Here is a 16,308-nt window from a genome sequence, read left to right as displayed (position 1 = left end):
GAAGACATGAGTATAAGTGAGAGTATAGGAGGGACAGGCTACACAATGTAAACAAAGAGTACTCTAAAACAGAGTTGAAGATAAAAGAGAATGGTTGATCTTTGTCCTCTCCTTCGTAAAGTTTATCATATCTAAACCTGGACCAACCACCATTGCTGGTCAGAGAAAAACGGTTTGGAGCAGTACTTTGGAAGCCTTTTCTGACTTCTCTTCCTTGGAAGAATTGAATTGGAACTTGCCTTCCATAATACTCAAGCAAACTATAAAAATTTGTGTTTCCATTTAAAAAACAAAAACTGTTGGTCTAAATGCACCAATTAAAAAACAAAGATGAACAAAACTTTGATGAATGAAATCAAAGAATTTACTGAACAAGATGTAATCCATGCAGAAATAGAAGTATAATGATGTATACCTGAAATTTATACAATGTTATAAACCAATGTTACGACCATAAACAAACAAACAAAAAAAAAATCTAATTGGGAAGAGAAATATAAACCAGTAAGGAAAAGTCTGGTTTCAACTAAGTAAAACATTAAATCTGTTGATTGAAAAAAAAAAAAAAGAAGAAGAAGAAGAACTAAATAAATGGAAAGATAATCCATGTTCATAGATAAAAAGACTCAATATTGCCAAGATGTCAGTTCTTCCCAACTTAATCTATTCAATGCAATCCCAATCAAAATCCCAGCAAAGTATTTTGTGGATATTAACAAGCTGATTCTAAAGTTTATATGGAGAAGCAAAAGACCCAGAATAGCCAACGTAATATTGAAGGAGAAGAACAAAGTTGGAGGACTAACACTACCCAACTTGAATACTTTCTATAAAGCTACAGTAATCCAGACAGTGTGATATTGGTGAAATAATAGACAAATCAGTGGAATAGAATAGACAGCCCAGAAATAGTCCCATGTAAATATAGTCAACAAATTTTTGAAAAAGGAGCAATGGCAATACAATAGAGCAAAGATAGTCTTTTCAACAAATGATGTTGGAACAACTGGAAATCTACTTGCAAAAAAAATAAATCTAGACCCAGATCTTACACTCTTCTCAAAAATTAACTCAAAATGAATCACAGACATAAATATAAAACCCAAAACTATAACACTCCTAGAAGATAACATAGGATAAAATCTAGATGACCATGGATATGGCAATGACTTTTTAGATACAACATCAAGGGCATGATTCATGAAAGAAATAATTAATAAGCTGGACTTCATTCAAATTAAAAACTTCTGCTCTGCAAAAGACATGATCAAGAGAATTAGAAGATAAGCCCACAGACTGGGAGAAAATATTTGCAAAAGACACATCTGCTAAAGGACTATAATCCAAAATATACAATGAACTCTTAAAACTCAACACTTAGAAAATGAACAAGCCAATTTAAAAAATGGGCCAAAGACCTTAACAAATACTTCATCAAAGAAGATATACAGATGGCAAATAAGCATATGAAAAGATGCTCTACATGATATGTCATCAAGGAAATGCAAATTAAAACAAAAATGAGATACCACTACACACCTATTAGAATGGCTAAAATCCAGAGCACTTGACACCAAATGCTGGCAAGGATGTGGAACAACAGGAACTCTCATTCATTGCTGGTGGGAACGCAAAATGGTACAGCCACTTTGGAAGACGGTTTGGCGGTTTCTTACAAAACTAAGCATACTTTTACCAGCAATCATTCTCCTTGGTATTTAAAGGAGTTGAAAACTTATGTCCACACAAAAATCTACAGATGTTTATAGCAGCTTTATTCATAATTACCAAAACTTAGAAGCAACCAAGATGTCCTTCAGTAGGTAAATGAATAAATAAACTATGGTACATCCAGACAATGGAATGTTATTCAGCTGTAAAAAGAAATGAGCTATCAAGTCATGAAAACACAAGGAGGAAACTTAAATGCATATTACTAAGTAGAAGAAGCCAATCTGAAAAGGCTACATACTGTATAATTCCAACTATATAACATTCTCAAAAGGCAAAACTATGGAGACCGTAAAAATATCAGTGGTTTTCAGGGGTGGAGTCGGGGATTAAGGAAGGATAAATAGGCATAGCACAGAGGATTTTTAGGGCAGTGAAAACACTCTACATGATACTATGATAACAGATACATGTCATTATACATTTGCAAAAACTCATAGAATGTACCACACCAAGAGTAAACCATAATGCAAACTATGGACTTTGAATGATTATGATGTGTCAGTGTAGGTTCATCAGTGGTAACAAACATACCACACTGGTGGGGGTGTTGTTAATGGGGAAGGCTGTGCATGTGTGGAGGCATGGCGTATATAGGAAATCTCTGTACCTTCCTTTCAGTATTGCTGTGAACCTAAAACTGCTCTAAAAAAGTCTTTAAAAAAATTAGCAGAGTAGATAAAAAACATGATCCAACTATATGCTATCTATAAGAAACTCACTTCAAATTTAAAGTAAAAGGATAGAATATACATACCATGAAAGCAATAATTTTTTTAAAAGTAGGAGTGGCTATATTAATATCACATAAAGTAGACCTAAAGAGCAAAAATTTACCAGGGACATTACACAACGATTAAAAAAATCAGTACACCAAGAAGACATAGAAATCCCAAATGTGTATGCACCAAACAGCAGAGCTTCAGAATACATGGGAGAGAAAGCTAACAGAAATGAAAAGAGAAAGAGAAAATTTTCAAAATTATAGCTGGGAAATTCAACACCTCATTCTCAGCAATTCTTAGAACTATTAGATAGAATGTGAAAGAGGTGAGAGAATTAGCCATGCAGATATCTGAGGGGAGAATGTTTCAGGCAGAGGGGACAGTGAGTAGACCACTGTGAGGGAGGAACATTTCCAGACTATTTGAGGAGAAGCAGAAAAGCAAGTATGGCTGGAGCAGAATGAAAAATAAAATGAAGAGTAGCTATCAGAGAGCTATTGGGGGACAAATCTTCAGGGCCTTCCTTTGAAAGGCACTGTAATGACTTTGACTTCGGGTCAAACAAGATGGGGAGTCATTGGTGGATCTTAAGCAGAAGAGTGATCTGATCTGACTGAAACTTTAAAAGGAGCCCAGTGGCTGTTGTATTGGAATATTGATTAGAAGGCAAGAGTGAAAGCAGAGAGAGCAATTAGAGAGATGACAAAAACTTGGATCACAGTGAGAGTCATAAAGGTGGTGAAAAGTATCAGGTTCTTATAATACACTGAGGGGTCTGCTGTCCCACTATAGCATTGTATCCTGCTAGGGCTCTTGATGGTACCTTAAAAAAAAGAATTAGGGAAATGGGATTAGAGAAGAACCATATTTCTGATCCCAAAATACTACCATTAATATACCTTCTTGTTTTGATTTTCAGGAATACCTCAAGTACCTACTACTAAGTTCCTAATCTATTTCTATTACTTCAGTTGCCTCTAGGGCAGAGGTGGGAAAACTTTTCTATAGAGGGCCAGATAACAAATATTTTAAGCTTTGCAAACCATAAGATCTCTGTCGCAGCTACTCAACTCTGCTGATGTAGAACAAAAGCAGTCATAGAAAAAATGTAAAAGAAGAACATGGATGTGTCCCAATAAGACATTATTTATAAACATTGAAATTTGAATTTCATATAATTTTCATGTCACAAAATATTATTCTTATTTTTTTCAACCATGTAAAAATGTAAGATCCGCTCTTATCTCACAGGACATACAGAAACAGGTGTCAGGCTTGATTTGTACTTTGCCAACCCCTGCCCTAGTGTTTAAATACACATTTTCATCCCTGGTAAACATAATTGTGGGCATAGTGTTTTTTACAATTTAATGCTTTCTTATTATTTCACACTTTTTAATGTTAGATGTACCAAGTAACATCAACACAAGAGATACACCCACATTTCAGTACTTGGCAACAAATGTACCTTAAATGTTTCATAAAACAGTGTTAGTGAATAGTGTTAGCACACATCTTCTAAGCAAGACTACTATACAACTCTTATTTTATAAACTTTAATCTTGAAACTCTAGATCAAATTGCTGATGATTAACAAAAAGTAAAGTCAATTTAAAGTAGCTAAACACAATGACATCAGCATGAATCATTCCTTTTTTTCTCTGTGCTGTGATTTACAACTAATTAGACCTCGATAAGCAAACTTAAGTGCCTCTGCACATTATAACAGAACACTCAGGAGTTTCTACCCACCTGTACACCTGAAAATGGATAGATAGGACCTCAGTAGGGGTGGTGGACCCAAGGGATTCCATGAGCCTGCCCCACCCCCACTCCCTGCCAAGAGGGGGCAGGGGACGGAAACCAAGAGAGTGCAAAACTAGCCAGATAGCCATAGCCCATAGAGAATTTGTGGAGGTCCAACTTACCTGACAGGGAAATCCAGCATGGCATCAGAGTAGAATAGAGATGAGTTTTGAGGCAGAGAAGACAGATGAACTCACCAAGTCAGCCCCCCTCCCCAGGATGACACTGTAAGTCACTGGGCTTTTGGCAGCATGAGAGACTACCCCTCTGGCAGAGGATGTGGAAAGTGAAAGTGGTGAGTGAGCAATCCAGTTGTATGAATTGTAGCTGGAGGGACCCATTTCTCTACACTGGGTTTTTAAGGAGAGACCTCCATGACTAGAGGGAAAAAGAAGAAAGGGAAGGAGGCAGAAAAGAATATCAAAGAGCCCTAAAGGAATGTATTTCCTGCTGTCTGCTTCAGAATTTCAGCAGGGGGTCCACCCTCAGACCTCTGGGAGTGCCTCACTCAAGGATCCCCCTACTGGCCTGTAGGCATCCCCCACCAAAGACACAAGTGCTAAGCTTACACCTCCCCAGACTCTGCTGATGGCAGTTTGTGTGTGCTCCGAGTGTAGCCCCCAGAGCCAGCTCCCAAAGGAGAAACTACAAACTTGAGCTATAGCACCAACTTTTGGAATACAAAAGAACGTTTTCTAATTGTCAGCCTGCTTAATTGTAAGAAACAAAGTAAACATAAATTCTTAACTAGGGAAGATGTCTGCTAGTTCAAATGAAAAAGCAGAAGTGCATATCATCAAATACTATGGAAAAATCAAGGAAATAGGTATCACAAAAAGAAAATAATTCCCCAGCAACCAAACTCAAAGGCACAGAATATTGTGATCATACTGATAAAGACTTCAAAATATCCATTATGAAGAAATTCAATGAGCTACAAGAAAACTCAGAAAGGCAATTCAATAAACTCAGGAATAAAATTAATTAACAGAAGGAGTTATTTACCTAAGAGATTAAAATTATGAAAAAGAACCAAATAGAAATTCCAGAGCTGAAGAAATCATAAATGAGATGAAAAATGCAATAGAGAGCATAGGTAACAGAGTAGACCAGATGGAAGAAAGAATAAATGAATTGGAGGATAGGAATATAGAAATAATTCAGTTACAAGAGGATAGAGAACTTAGATTTTTTAAAAGTGAAGAAAACTTACAAGAGCAATTAGATTCAATCAGAAAGGCAAATATAAGAATAATTGGTGTACCAAAAGGAGAAGAGAGGGAGAAGGGGACAGAGAGTTTATTTAAAGAAACAATAGCTGAGAATTTCCCAAACCTTGGGAAGGCATTGGACATACAAGTCCACAAAGCTAATAGAACACCCTATGACCTCAATGGAAAAAAGATCTTCTCCAAGACACATTATGATGAAACTGTCAAAAATCAATGATAAAGAAATATTCTTAAAGGCAGTCAGAGAAATAGAGAAAGTAATCTACAAAGTAATCCCTACTAAGTTATCAGCAGGTTTCTCAGCAGAAACTCTACAGGCCAGGAGAGAGTAGAATGATTGAATTTTGAATTCACTATTCAAAATATTGAAAGATAAAAACTGCCAGCCACGAATACTCTATCCAGAAAAGTTATCCAACAGATATGAAGGAGAAATAAAAGCTTTCCCATACAAACAAAAACTGGAAGAGGTCACCACCACTTGACCTGCCTTACAAAAAATGTTGAAAGGAGATCTTCTACCAGAAACAGAAAAGCAAAAGTACACAAAACTTTAAGTAAGGTGATAAATAGACAGAACCATAAAATTGCAAAGCTATTGCAGAATACAGTGTTAAACACTTAATTATAGCATAAAAGTTAAAGAGAAAAAAGACATTAAAATAACTAAAGCTACTTCAATATGGTAATGAATTTACAATATAAAAAGGGATAATTTCTGACAACAAAAATGTAAAAGGGGAGGAGGAAAAAGATGGAACCTGTACAGGTAAATGAAGATAAGATGCTATCAGCAGAAAAAGGACTATTTTATCTATGAGATGTTGTATACAAACCTCATGGTAACCACAAAACAAAAATCTAGAACAGAGACACGAAACATAAAAAAAGAAGAAACTGAGAAAAACAACATAGAAAACTAAAATGGCAGAGAGAAACACAAGGGAAAAGAAACAATGGAAATATAGAAAACCAGAAAACAAAAAGCAGTAGTAAGTCCTCATATATCAATAATCACCCTAAATGTAAATTATTGAACTCACCAATCAAAAGGCACAGAGTGGCTAAATGGATTAAAAAATAAGACCCAAATATATGTTGCCTTCAGGAGACTCATCTCAGCTCAAAAGACAAACATAGGTTCAAAGTGAAGAGGTGGAAGAGGATACTCCAAGAAAATGGTAGCCAAAAGAAAACAGGTGTAGCTGTACTTATATCAGACAAAATAGACTTCAAGCCAAAAAAGATAAGAAGAGACAAATATGGAGTTTATATAATGATAAGGGGACAATCCATCAAGAAGATGTAACATTTATTAATATATATGCACCCAACATAGGAGCACCAAAATATGTAAAGCAACTATTAATAGAGAAGGGAGAAGTGGACAGTAATACAATAATCATAGGGGACTTTAACACCCCACTTATGTCAATGGATAGATCATCCAGACAGAAGGTCAACAAGAAAAAACTGGCCTTAAATGACACATTAGACCAGATGAACTTCATAGATACATATATGAAACATTCCATCCAAAAGTGGCAGGACACATTCTTCTCAAGTGCACATGGAACATTCTCAAGGATAGAGCATATGTTGTGACACAAAACAAGTCTCCATAAATTTAAGAAGACTGAAATCATATCAAGAATCTTTTCTGACCGCAGTGGTATGAAACTAGAAGTCAGCTACAAGAATAAACTGGAAAAATAACAAATATGTAGAAATTAAACAACATGCTACTGAACAAATATTGCTTCAATGATGAAATCAAAGGAGAAATAAAAAATACATGGAGACAAATGAAAATGAAAATATGACATCCAAAATCTATGGGATACAGCAAAAGCAGTACTAAGAGGGACATTTATAGCAATACAGGCCTACTATTATAATGTTCTACACCTGAAACATACATAATATTAGAAACCAATATTACTTAAATAAAAAAAAGGAAAGAAACTAGAAGAATCTCAAATAAACAAACCTAACTTTACACCTCTAGAAACTAGAAAAAGAAGAACAAATTAAGTCTAAAGTTAGCAGAAGGAAGGAAATAATAAATATCAGAGCAGAAATAAATGAAATAGAGACCAGAAAACAATAGACAGGATCAATAAAACTAAGAACTGGTTTTCTGAAAAGATAACAAAATTGACAAACCTTTAGCTAGAATAAGTAAGAAAAAAAGAGAAAAGATTCAAATAAATAAAACTAGAAATGAAAGAGCAGACATTACAACTGATACTACATAAATACATACAATCATAAGAGACCACTATGAACAACTATGTGCCAACAAATTAGATAACCTAGAAGAAATAAAAACATTCCTGGATACATACAACCTTCCAAGACTGAATCAGGAGAAATAGAAAATCTGAACAGACCAATAAAAAGTAAAGAGATTTAATCAATAATCAAAACTTCCCAAGGCCAGCCCAGTGGTGTAGTAGTTAAGTTCGTGTGCTCCACTTCACCAGCCCAGCGTTTGCAGGTTCAGATCCCAGGAGCAGACCTATGCACCGCCTATCAAGCCATGCTGTGGCAGGTGTCCTACATAAAGTAGAGGAAGATGGGCATGGATGTTAGCCCAGGGCCAATCTTCCTCAGCAAACAGAGGGAGATTGGCAGCAGATGTTAGCTCAAGGCTAATCTTCCTCACAAAAAGGAAAAAAAAAAAACTTCCCAACACAGAAAACCCCAGGACCAGACAGCTTCAGGGGTAAACTCTACCAAACATTTAGAATTAATGCCAATCCCTCACAAACTCTTCCAAAAAATTGAAGAGGAGGGAACACTTCAAAATTCATTCTATGAGGCTAGTATTACCCTGTTAACTAAGACAAAGACACTACAAGAAAAGAAAACTGTAGATCAAGCTCTCTGATGAACATAGATGCAAAAATTTTAAACAAAATATTAATAAACAAAATTCAAGAACACATTAAAATGATTATAAACCATGACCAAGTGGGATTTATCTCTGGGATGCAAGCCTGGTTCAAAATATGTACATCAATTAATACATCACTTTACTATAAAGAAAGATAAAAATCATATGATCATCTCAATAGATGCAGAAAAACACAACCTTGACAAAACACAACCTTCTTTTTTTTTTTTTTTGTGAGGAAGATCAGCCCTGAGCTAACATCCATGCTAATCCCCCTCTTTTTGCTGAGGAAGACGGGCTCTGACCTAACATCTATTGCCAATCCTCCTCCTTTTTCCCCCCCCCCAACGCCCCAGTAGATAGTTGTATGTCATAGTTACACATCCTTCTAGTTGCTGTATGTGGGACACGGCCTCAGCATGGCAGGAGAAGTGGTGCATCGGTGCGCGCCCGGGATCCGAACCCGGGCCACCAGTAGCGGAGCACACGCCCTTAACCACTAAGCCACGGGGCCGGCCCAACACAACCTTCTTTCATGATAAAAACTCTGGACAACTACTGGGTATTTATCCAAAGAATATGAAATCAACAATCCAAAAGGATTTATGCACCCCTATGTTCATCACAGCCTTATTCACAATAGCCAAGATGTGGATGCAACCCAAGTGCCCATCAATGGATGAATGGGTAAAGAAGATGTGGTATATATACACAACGGAATACTGCTCATCCATAAAAGAAGACAAAACCATGCCATTTGCAACAACATGGATGGACCTTGAGGGTATTATGCTAAGCAAAATAAGTCAGACAGAGAAAGACAAATACCATGTGATGTCACTCATATGTGGAAGATAAACACATAGATAAGGAGAACAGATTAGTGGTTAACAGAGTAAAAAGGGGTGGAGGAAGGCAAAAGGGATAAAGGGGCACATGTGTATGGTGATGGATAACAACTAGACAATTAGTGGTGAACACGATACAATCTATACAGAAACTGAAATATAATAATGTACATCTGAAATTTACATAATGTTAAAAGCCAATATGACCTCAATAAAGCAAAAAAAAATTTTTTTTAATGCTACATGTTGAATGAATAAAAAAAATCCCTGGACAGATTGAGTATACAAGAAATATACTGCAACGTAATAAAGGCCATTTATGACAAATCCACAGCTAAGACTATCCTCAAAAGAGAAAAATTGGAAGCTTTTCCTTTAAGATCAAAAATAAGACAAAGAGGCCCTCTCTCACCACTCTTATTCAATATAGTACTGGAAGTCCTGGCTAGAGCAATTAGATGAGACAAAGAAATAAAAGGTATCTAAAATGGAAAGAAAGAAGAAAATTGTCACTATTTGCAGATGATAGGATTTTGTATGTAGAAAATCCCAAAGACTCAACCAAAAAGCTGTTGGAACTAATCAACGATTTCAGTAAAGTTGCAGGATACAAAATCAACATACAGAAATCAATTGCATTTCTATACATGAATAATGAAATATCTGAAAAAGAAATTTAAAAAAAACTGTCCCATTCACAGTAGCATCAAAAACAATAAAATACCTAGGAATAAATATAATGAAAGAAGTAAAAGATCTGTACAATGAAAGCTACAAGACTTTGCTGAAAGAAATCGAAGACACAAACAAATGGAAAGACATCCTGTGTTCAAACATCTGAAAAATTAATATTGTTAAAATGTCCATACTACCCCAAGCTGTCTATAGATTCAATGCAATCCCCATTAAAACACCAGTGGCAGTTCACAGAAATAGAAAAACCAGCCCTAACATTTGTATGGAACCACAAAAGACACTGAATATCCAAAGCAATCCTGAGGAAAAAGAACAAAGCCAGAGGTATCACACTTCCTGATTTCAAACTATACTACAAAGCTATAAAGTAATAAAAATAGTATGGTCCTGGCATAAAAATAGACACACAGACCAATGGAACAGACTATAGAGCCCAGAATTAAACTTCCACATATGTGGTCAACTTATATTCAACAAGGGAGCCAAGAACACCCAATGGGAAAGGGATAGTCTCTTCAACAAATGGTGCTAGGAAAACTGGGTAAACACATGCAGAAAAATGAAATTGAACTCCTATCTTACATGACTCACAAAAATTAACTTGAAATAGATCAAAGATGGGCCAGCCCCGCAGCTTAGCGGTTAAGTGCACACGCACCGCTGCTGGCGGCCCAGGTTTGGATCCCGGATGCGCACCGAGGCATCACTTCTCTGGCCGTGCTGAGGCCGTGTCCCACATACAGCAACTAGAAGGATGTGCAACCATGACATACAACCATCTACTGGGGCTTTGGGGGAAAAATAAATGAATAAATAAATAAATAATTAAAAAAAAAAAAGAAATAGATCAAAGATTTAAACATAAGACCTTATATCACAAAACTCCTAGAAGAAAACCTGGAGAAGAATCTCCTCAACATTGGCCTTGGCATTAATTTTCTGGATATGACACCAAAAGCACAAACAACAAAAGTGAAAATCAACAAATGGGACTACATCAAACTTAAAAGCTTCCGAACAGCAAAAGAAACAATTAACAAAATAAAAAGTCAATGTATGGAATGAGAGAAATTTTTTGCAAACCATATGTCAGAGGTTAATATCCAAAATATATAACGAACACATACAACTCAATAACAACAAACAAAAAACATGATTAAAAATTGGGCAGAGGAACTGAATAGATGTTTTTCCAAAGAAGACATCCTAATGGCCACCAGGTACATGAAAGGGTGCCCTACAGCACTAATCATCAGGGAAATGCAAATCAAAACCGCAGAGATATCACCTCATACCTGTTAGAATGACTATCATCAAGAACACAAGTGATAACAAGTGTTGGTGAGAATGTGGAGAAAAGGAACACTTGTGCACTGTTGGTGGGAATACAAATTGGTTCAGTCACTATGGAAAACAGTATGGGGGTTCCTCAAAAAATTAAAATAGCATATGATCCAGCAATTTCTCTTCTGGGTATATACCCCAAGGAAATGAAAACAGAATATGAAAGAGATACATGCACTCTCATGTTTATTGCAGCATTATTCACAATAGCCAAGATATGGAAACAACCTTTGTGCCCACATCAATGGATGAATGTATAAAGAAGATGTGATAGATAGATATACACACACACACACACACACACACACACACACACACACCGTGGAATATTATTTAGCCATGAGAAAGGAAAATATTCTGCCATTTGCAACAACATAGTTGGGCTTTGAGCATATTAATCAAAGTGAATAAATCAGACAGAGGGAGACAATTACTGTATGATATCATTTATATGTGGAATCTACAAAAGTCAAACTCATAAAAACAGAAAATAAAATGGTAGTTACCAGAGCATTAGAGGTGGGGGGATAGGACAGATGTTGTTTAAGAGTACAACAGGTAGGGTACAATATGACCTGTTATTTGCAACAGGTAGTAAATAATCCCTGAGATATAATGCACAATATAGTGAATATAGACAATAATATTGTATTACAATCATCAAACTTGCTAAGAGACTAGAACTCAATGACTCCAACCAGTACAAAGAAAGGATCATTATGTAATGTATACATAATAATATGTATGTATTATGTATAGAGGTGCTAATTATTGCTATAATGACAATCAAATTACAATATATAAATGTATCAAATTAACATGTTGTACACCTTAAATTTGCATATGTCAAATATATTTCAATTAAAAAAAATAAAGTAACTAATCACAAGGTCTTTCTAAACTACAGCAGGCCAAGAGAAGAGGGAAGGGAGATGGACATTCTCCACATTTAAATAAATAGAACTTAGTTGTTCTGACACAGATTCTATCCAGTGTAGAAGCTAGGGGATTGGGGAAGAAGAGAAAGCCCATACCTACTGATGTGTTTGTCTTTACCTCTTTCAGTGGACAGTTCTGGAAAAATCAGTAAGTTTGGATCATTTCTTTGCCTTACTTATTTCTGTGTCTATGACCTTTGAGCTTTTGTTACCAAATTTTTTTGTATTCCAAGTTCTTCTACCTTAGAGTAGTCAATATTTCTTAAATAAGTAATTTTCTCATATTTTTATTCCCTTTTATTTATTTTCCTTTTTAACAAAATATAATGGTCTTGTATTTTATTCTGGTTATTTACTACCAAGGATTATCGGTAGCATATATTCCGAGCTAGTCTATCACAAGGGAGCCTGTTTTCCTTTGTTTGAATTTCAGTAGAATAGATATTACTTACCCAAGGATTCAATCCTGTACACTAGCTAAATGGCATCCCAAAGATAACCTTCCCTGTGGAGCAGGATATGGAGCTTTGGCTAGCAGCACTCATAAGGGGAAAACAGACGATCTTATAACTCCGTGGAGGTCCTGTTTCTGCATTCACCTACAAAGGGTATCATTGGGAGTTGGTTTCTCCTTGAGTTAGAAAATTCCCACTAATCTTCCTTTTGTGTTTTATTTTTAGCACTATCTCCTATGGGTAAGTTCCTTAAGTATTTTCAACTCTGATATTTTACATTGTTTATAGTTATATTCTGACCTGGCTGTTTCTATTCCCAAAATAGGGACTTGTGGTTCTAAGGTCATTTTAAATGTCCCTATTCTCTAGATTCTTCCAATATTTTAAGTAACTGTTTTTAGAGAAATTGTTGTAGAGGAGATGAAGTTCATACAAATGGATGCCATAATCTCTGGCCATCTTCTAGGCTCAGAAAAAGAATCTCCTCACTGACTCCCAGCAAAATATAATAAGAGAAAGATTGGTTTCTGAATTTCATTAGTTCTTTGCTGGTTATTTAAAACTTGTCTTTAGCCATAAGTGAGGCCCACTAAATCATATTAATATAAAAAAAAAACTAGTTAAGAACAAAGTCTTACCTACTTTTTTTGCCTTCCAAATAAGTTTACCTTTGAGGGAGACAATATACTGTGCATTGTGCTGGGCATTTTCAAAAAACATATCTCTTCTTATTACCTGGTAGCTATTATTATCCCCCACTTTATAGATCAGGAAACTGGCTCAGACGTTTGCCCAGAGTTAAAGAGTTGGTAAACAGCAGTGTCAGGATCTAAACCCAGGACTTCCTGTTTCCGAAGTACATGCTTTTTCCACACCAACACATTGCCTCCTATATACCAAACCACAAATGCCTTTTTGGTGACTAGTCCTCAATATTTATCTGTAAATCAAATGTTTGTAAATACAAATATACACCTACTAGAGAAGCTGTATAATTAAACGTACATAAAAGAATCCTTTTAAAAATAGAAGACATCCCATTTAAATCGATGTTTGGCATTTGACTGTTTTCTAAATTCAGATTTCTTTATATCAGGATTATTTAATGTATGGCTTAGCTCTTCAAGGAAATCATACAAAACAAAATAGAAAAATAATTTTTTAAACTCTGTAAACATATAGTTATAAGAAGCAAGTAAGACTAAAATGTGAGATACATTTCAAGCATCTCAAACATTCTAAATACTAACAAACACAAAATATGTCTTTTAATCATGTTTAAGCTTCACTCTTCTTTCTCAGTTCACACTAAAAGGAGGATGGGTTTGTAAGCGGCAGGGGGAGGAGGTGAAGTTGAAAGGGACAATTATTTTCCTTTGATTCACAGTACAAGAAACAATATGCATTCAGAGCAATCGTGGTGTGTCTGCATCACTCAAATGTCCTCCCCACGTGGGGAAGGTGGTAAGACTGTGTGTGTTTTCCTTACAAAAACAATAAGGGCCATGAGAAGGGATTCCAGGCCAAGTCCCTTCCTGGAAGTAAATTAGTTTTTAATGAATATACTTTTCTAAACTGCCAAAAAAAATCAGTTTAATCTTTTAAAATGTTTTCTTGTAAAAGATATATTCTTATTGACAGTATTTCAAACATATTCCTCTCAGTTGATATTTTTAATAGAAGGAGGTTAAGGTTTAATTCATTGTTCAAAGAAAGATTTAAGACACATCAGCCCATCAACCTTCATCATCCTCAAGTTGAGTCTCTTATTTTCTTACCTCCACATTCAGCTAATAAATATATGATCTTTTAAAATGTAAATTCATGGCCTAAGAACTATAATGATTCATCTTTCTAATGCTTAGCAGATCTTTTAGAGTCTAGATCTGATTGTGCTCTCCCTGACAGCCACTGCATTAAGAGGCTAATAAGATTAGTTTCCTAATAAAGCCCATGGTCTATTTTCTACGTTATTTTAAGTATCATATAATTAGAATTATTAATGTGATAGTTATTTCATGATGTCTTTCAGCTTTAACAAAAATTAATCCAATTTAAAATTTTTAATCAGCCTGAATATGTTACAAGGATCACCAAGGTCTTGATTAAATCTTTCAATTGTATTAGAATTTTGTTGTATAGGCTACTACCTGCAATAAATGGACTTTCAGCCAGGGCTTACACATCTTTATATTATGGAGATTATGATGTCCAAGAGAAAGAAAAGATTTATGCACTATCTAGAAATCTCAGAGAAGGGAGAGGAGAACTTGGAATTTGGTGGAATAATGATTTGTGGCTTACTTCTGCAACGCAAAATTGAAATAAAAGTGAATCTCACTTTACGGATAGCTAGGTTCCTGAAAAATAAATCCTAGCAAATCTACTTTAATTAAGTTCAAGATAGAAAATATATATCAAAGATTAATAAAATAAATAATCGAGAGTATGAAGACACTATTACAAGTGACTAGAGGTATTTTTCAGTGTAGTGAGAAAAAAGAATAAAGTTCTTTAAAATCTACAAATTTGGGAAAGTGTAGCTAGAATAAACACTGTTTCATTAAATCCTAGAATACTTAATTTTGATTAACAAAATCTATACCATTTAGGTGGTAAATTTAGGTTAAAAATGAGTCATGCACTAGTATATACAGTAGTAAACATGAAACAAATTACCCCCAAGAGATGATAAAACTAAAAATATTCATATATTAACAAAAATCAGCTTGTTTAGGGGTATATTTTGTAGAATTCATAAGGTTAGAAGCTTTAGTGGAAAAACAACTCTTCTCCACACCACATCATACTCCCAAACAAAATAAGTGTCCACTGGTAGTACTGTCAGATATCAAAATATTCTGGACTGTCTTTCTCAACACAGAAATGCTTGGGATATATTACCACAGGTTTTCATTGGAAAATTGGAAATGGGTTTGTCTAGAATAAAATTTCAGTACCCATATGTTTTTGAAGAAGTGCTAGGGAGGAAAATACACAAAAGGGTTCAGAAAGTATTACTGCAAGGTTCGTAATGTTATTTTTATTTTGGTGTCAAAAGTTTAAAATACCAAAGAGAAAACACCAGAAAACACTAAACTATAACATCCCTTTGATTTATAGTTACTTTCTTACCTAATATAGGTGTGTTTCACTTTTTACAACTGGTAAAATTCAGTTACGTGTATGTCAGTTTTTCAAACATCAAACTCTATAATATACCAAAAAGCTTTCTAGGTAGAAAAAAAGTTGAATAATTAATTTTTAAGCAAGAAATCTTCCCATAATGCAATTAACCATTGCTCTAAATTATTTAGTTGGAACTAAGAGTGCCTTGTCTTGATAGATCAGAGAGAGTTTTGCCTGAACTATCTCATTTGGTAGTAGTAATAGCGAATATCTATTTAGTACTTACTATGTTCCATACACTGTACTGAGTGCTTTACATAGATAACATTATTTAATCCTCATGGCACTTCTGTGAAGGAGCTACTACTATAGCTCCCATTTTATAGATAAGAAAGTGAAGTTTGTCCAAGGTCACCCAACTAGTTAGGTGTGCAGCCAGAATTTGAACTAGTCTGACTCTAAAGGCCATACTTTTTAACATTTGTCTAGAATCCTTAAACAACTA

At 35.1% G+C, this 16,308-nt stretch overlaps 1 protein-coding gene across 1 annotated transcript in view; it reads left to right on the top strand.

Moving 5' to 3' along the window:
• TSBP1 (testis expressed basic protein 1) overlaps window positions 1–16,308 on the top strand; it is a 93,238-nt gene that overhangs the window by 73,082 nt on the left and 3,848 nt on the right. The window contains 2 exon segments of the mRNA XM_087437813.1: window positions 12,347–12,367; window positions 12,900–12,914. Of these exon segments, the coding sequence (XP_087293939.1) occupies window positions 12,347–12,367; window positions 12,900–12,914 (36 nt within the window).

Source organism: Ceratotherium simum, chromosome 13 (genome assembly GCF_057802395.1).
Source record: "Ceratotherium simum simum isolate JZ-2026a chromosome 13, ASM5780239v1, whole genome shotgun sequence".
Taxonomy (NCBI): domain Eukaryota; kingdom Metazoa; phylum Chordata; class Mammalia; order Perissodactyla; family Rhinocerotidae; genus Ceratotherium; species Ceratotherium simum.
Note: the sequence above shows the minus strand (reverse complement) of the source record. Positions and strands in the feature narration are given on the sequence as shown.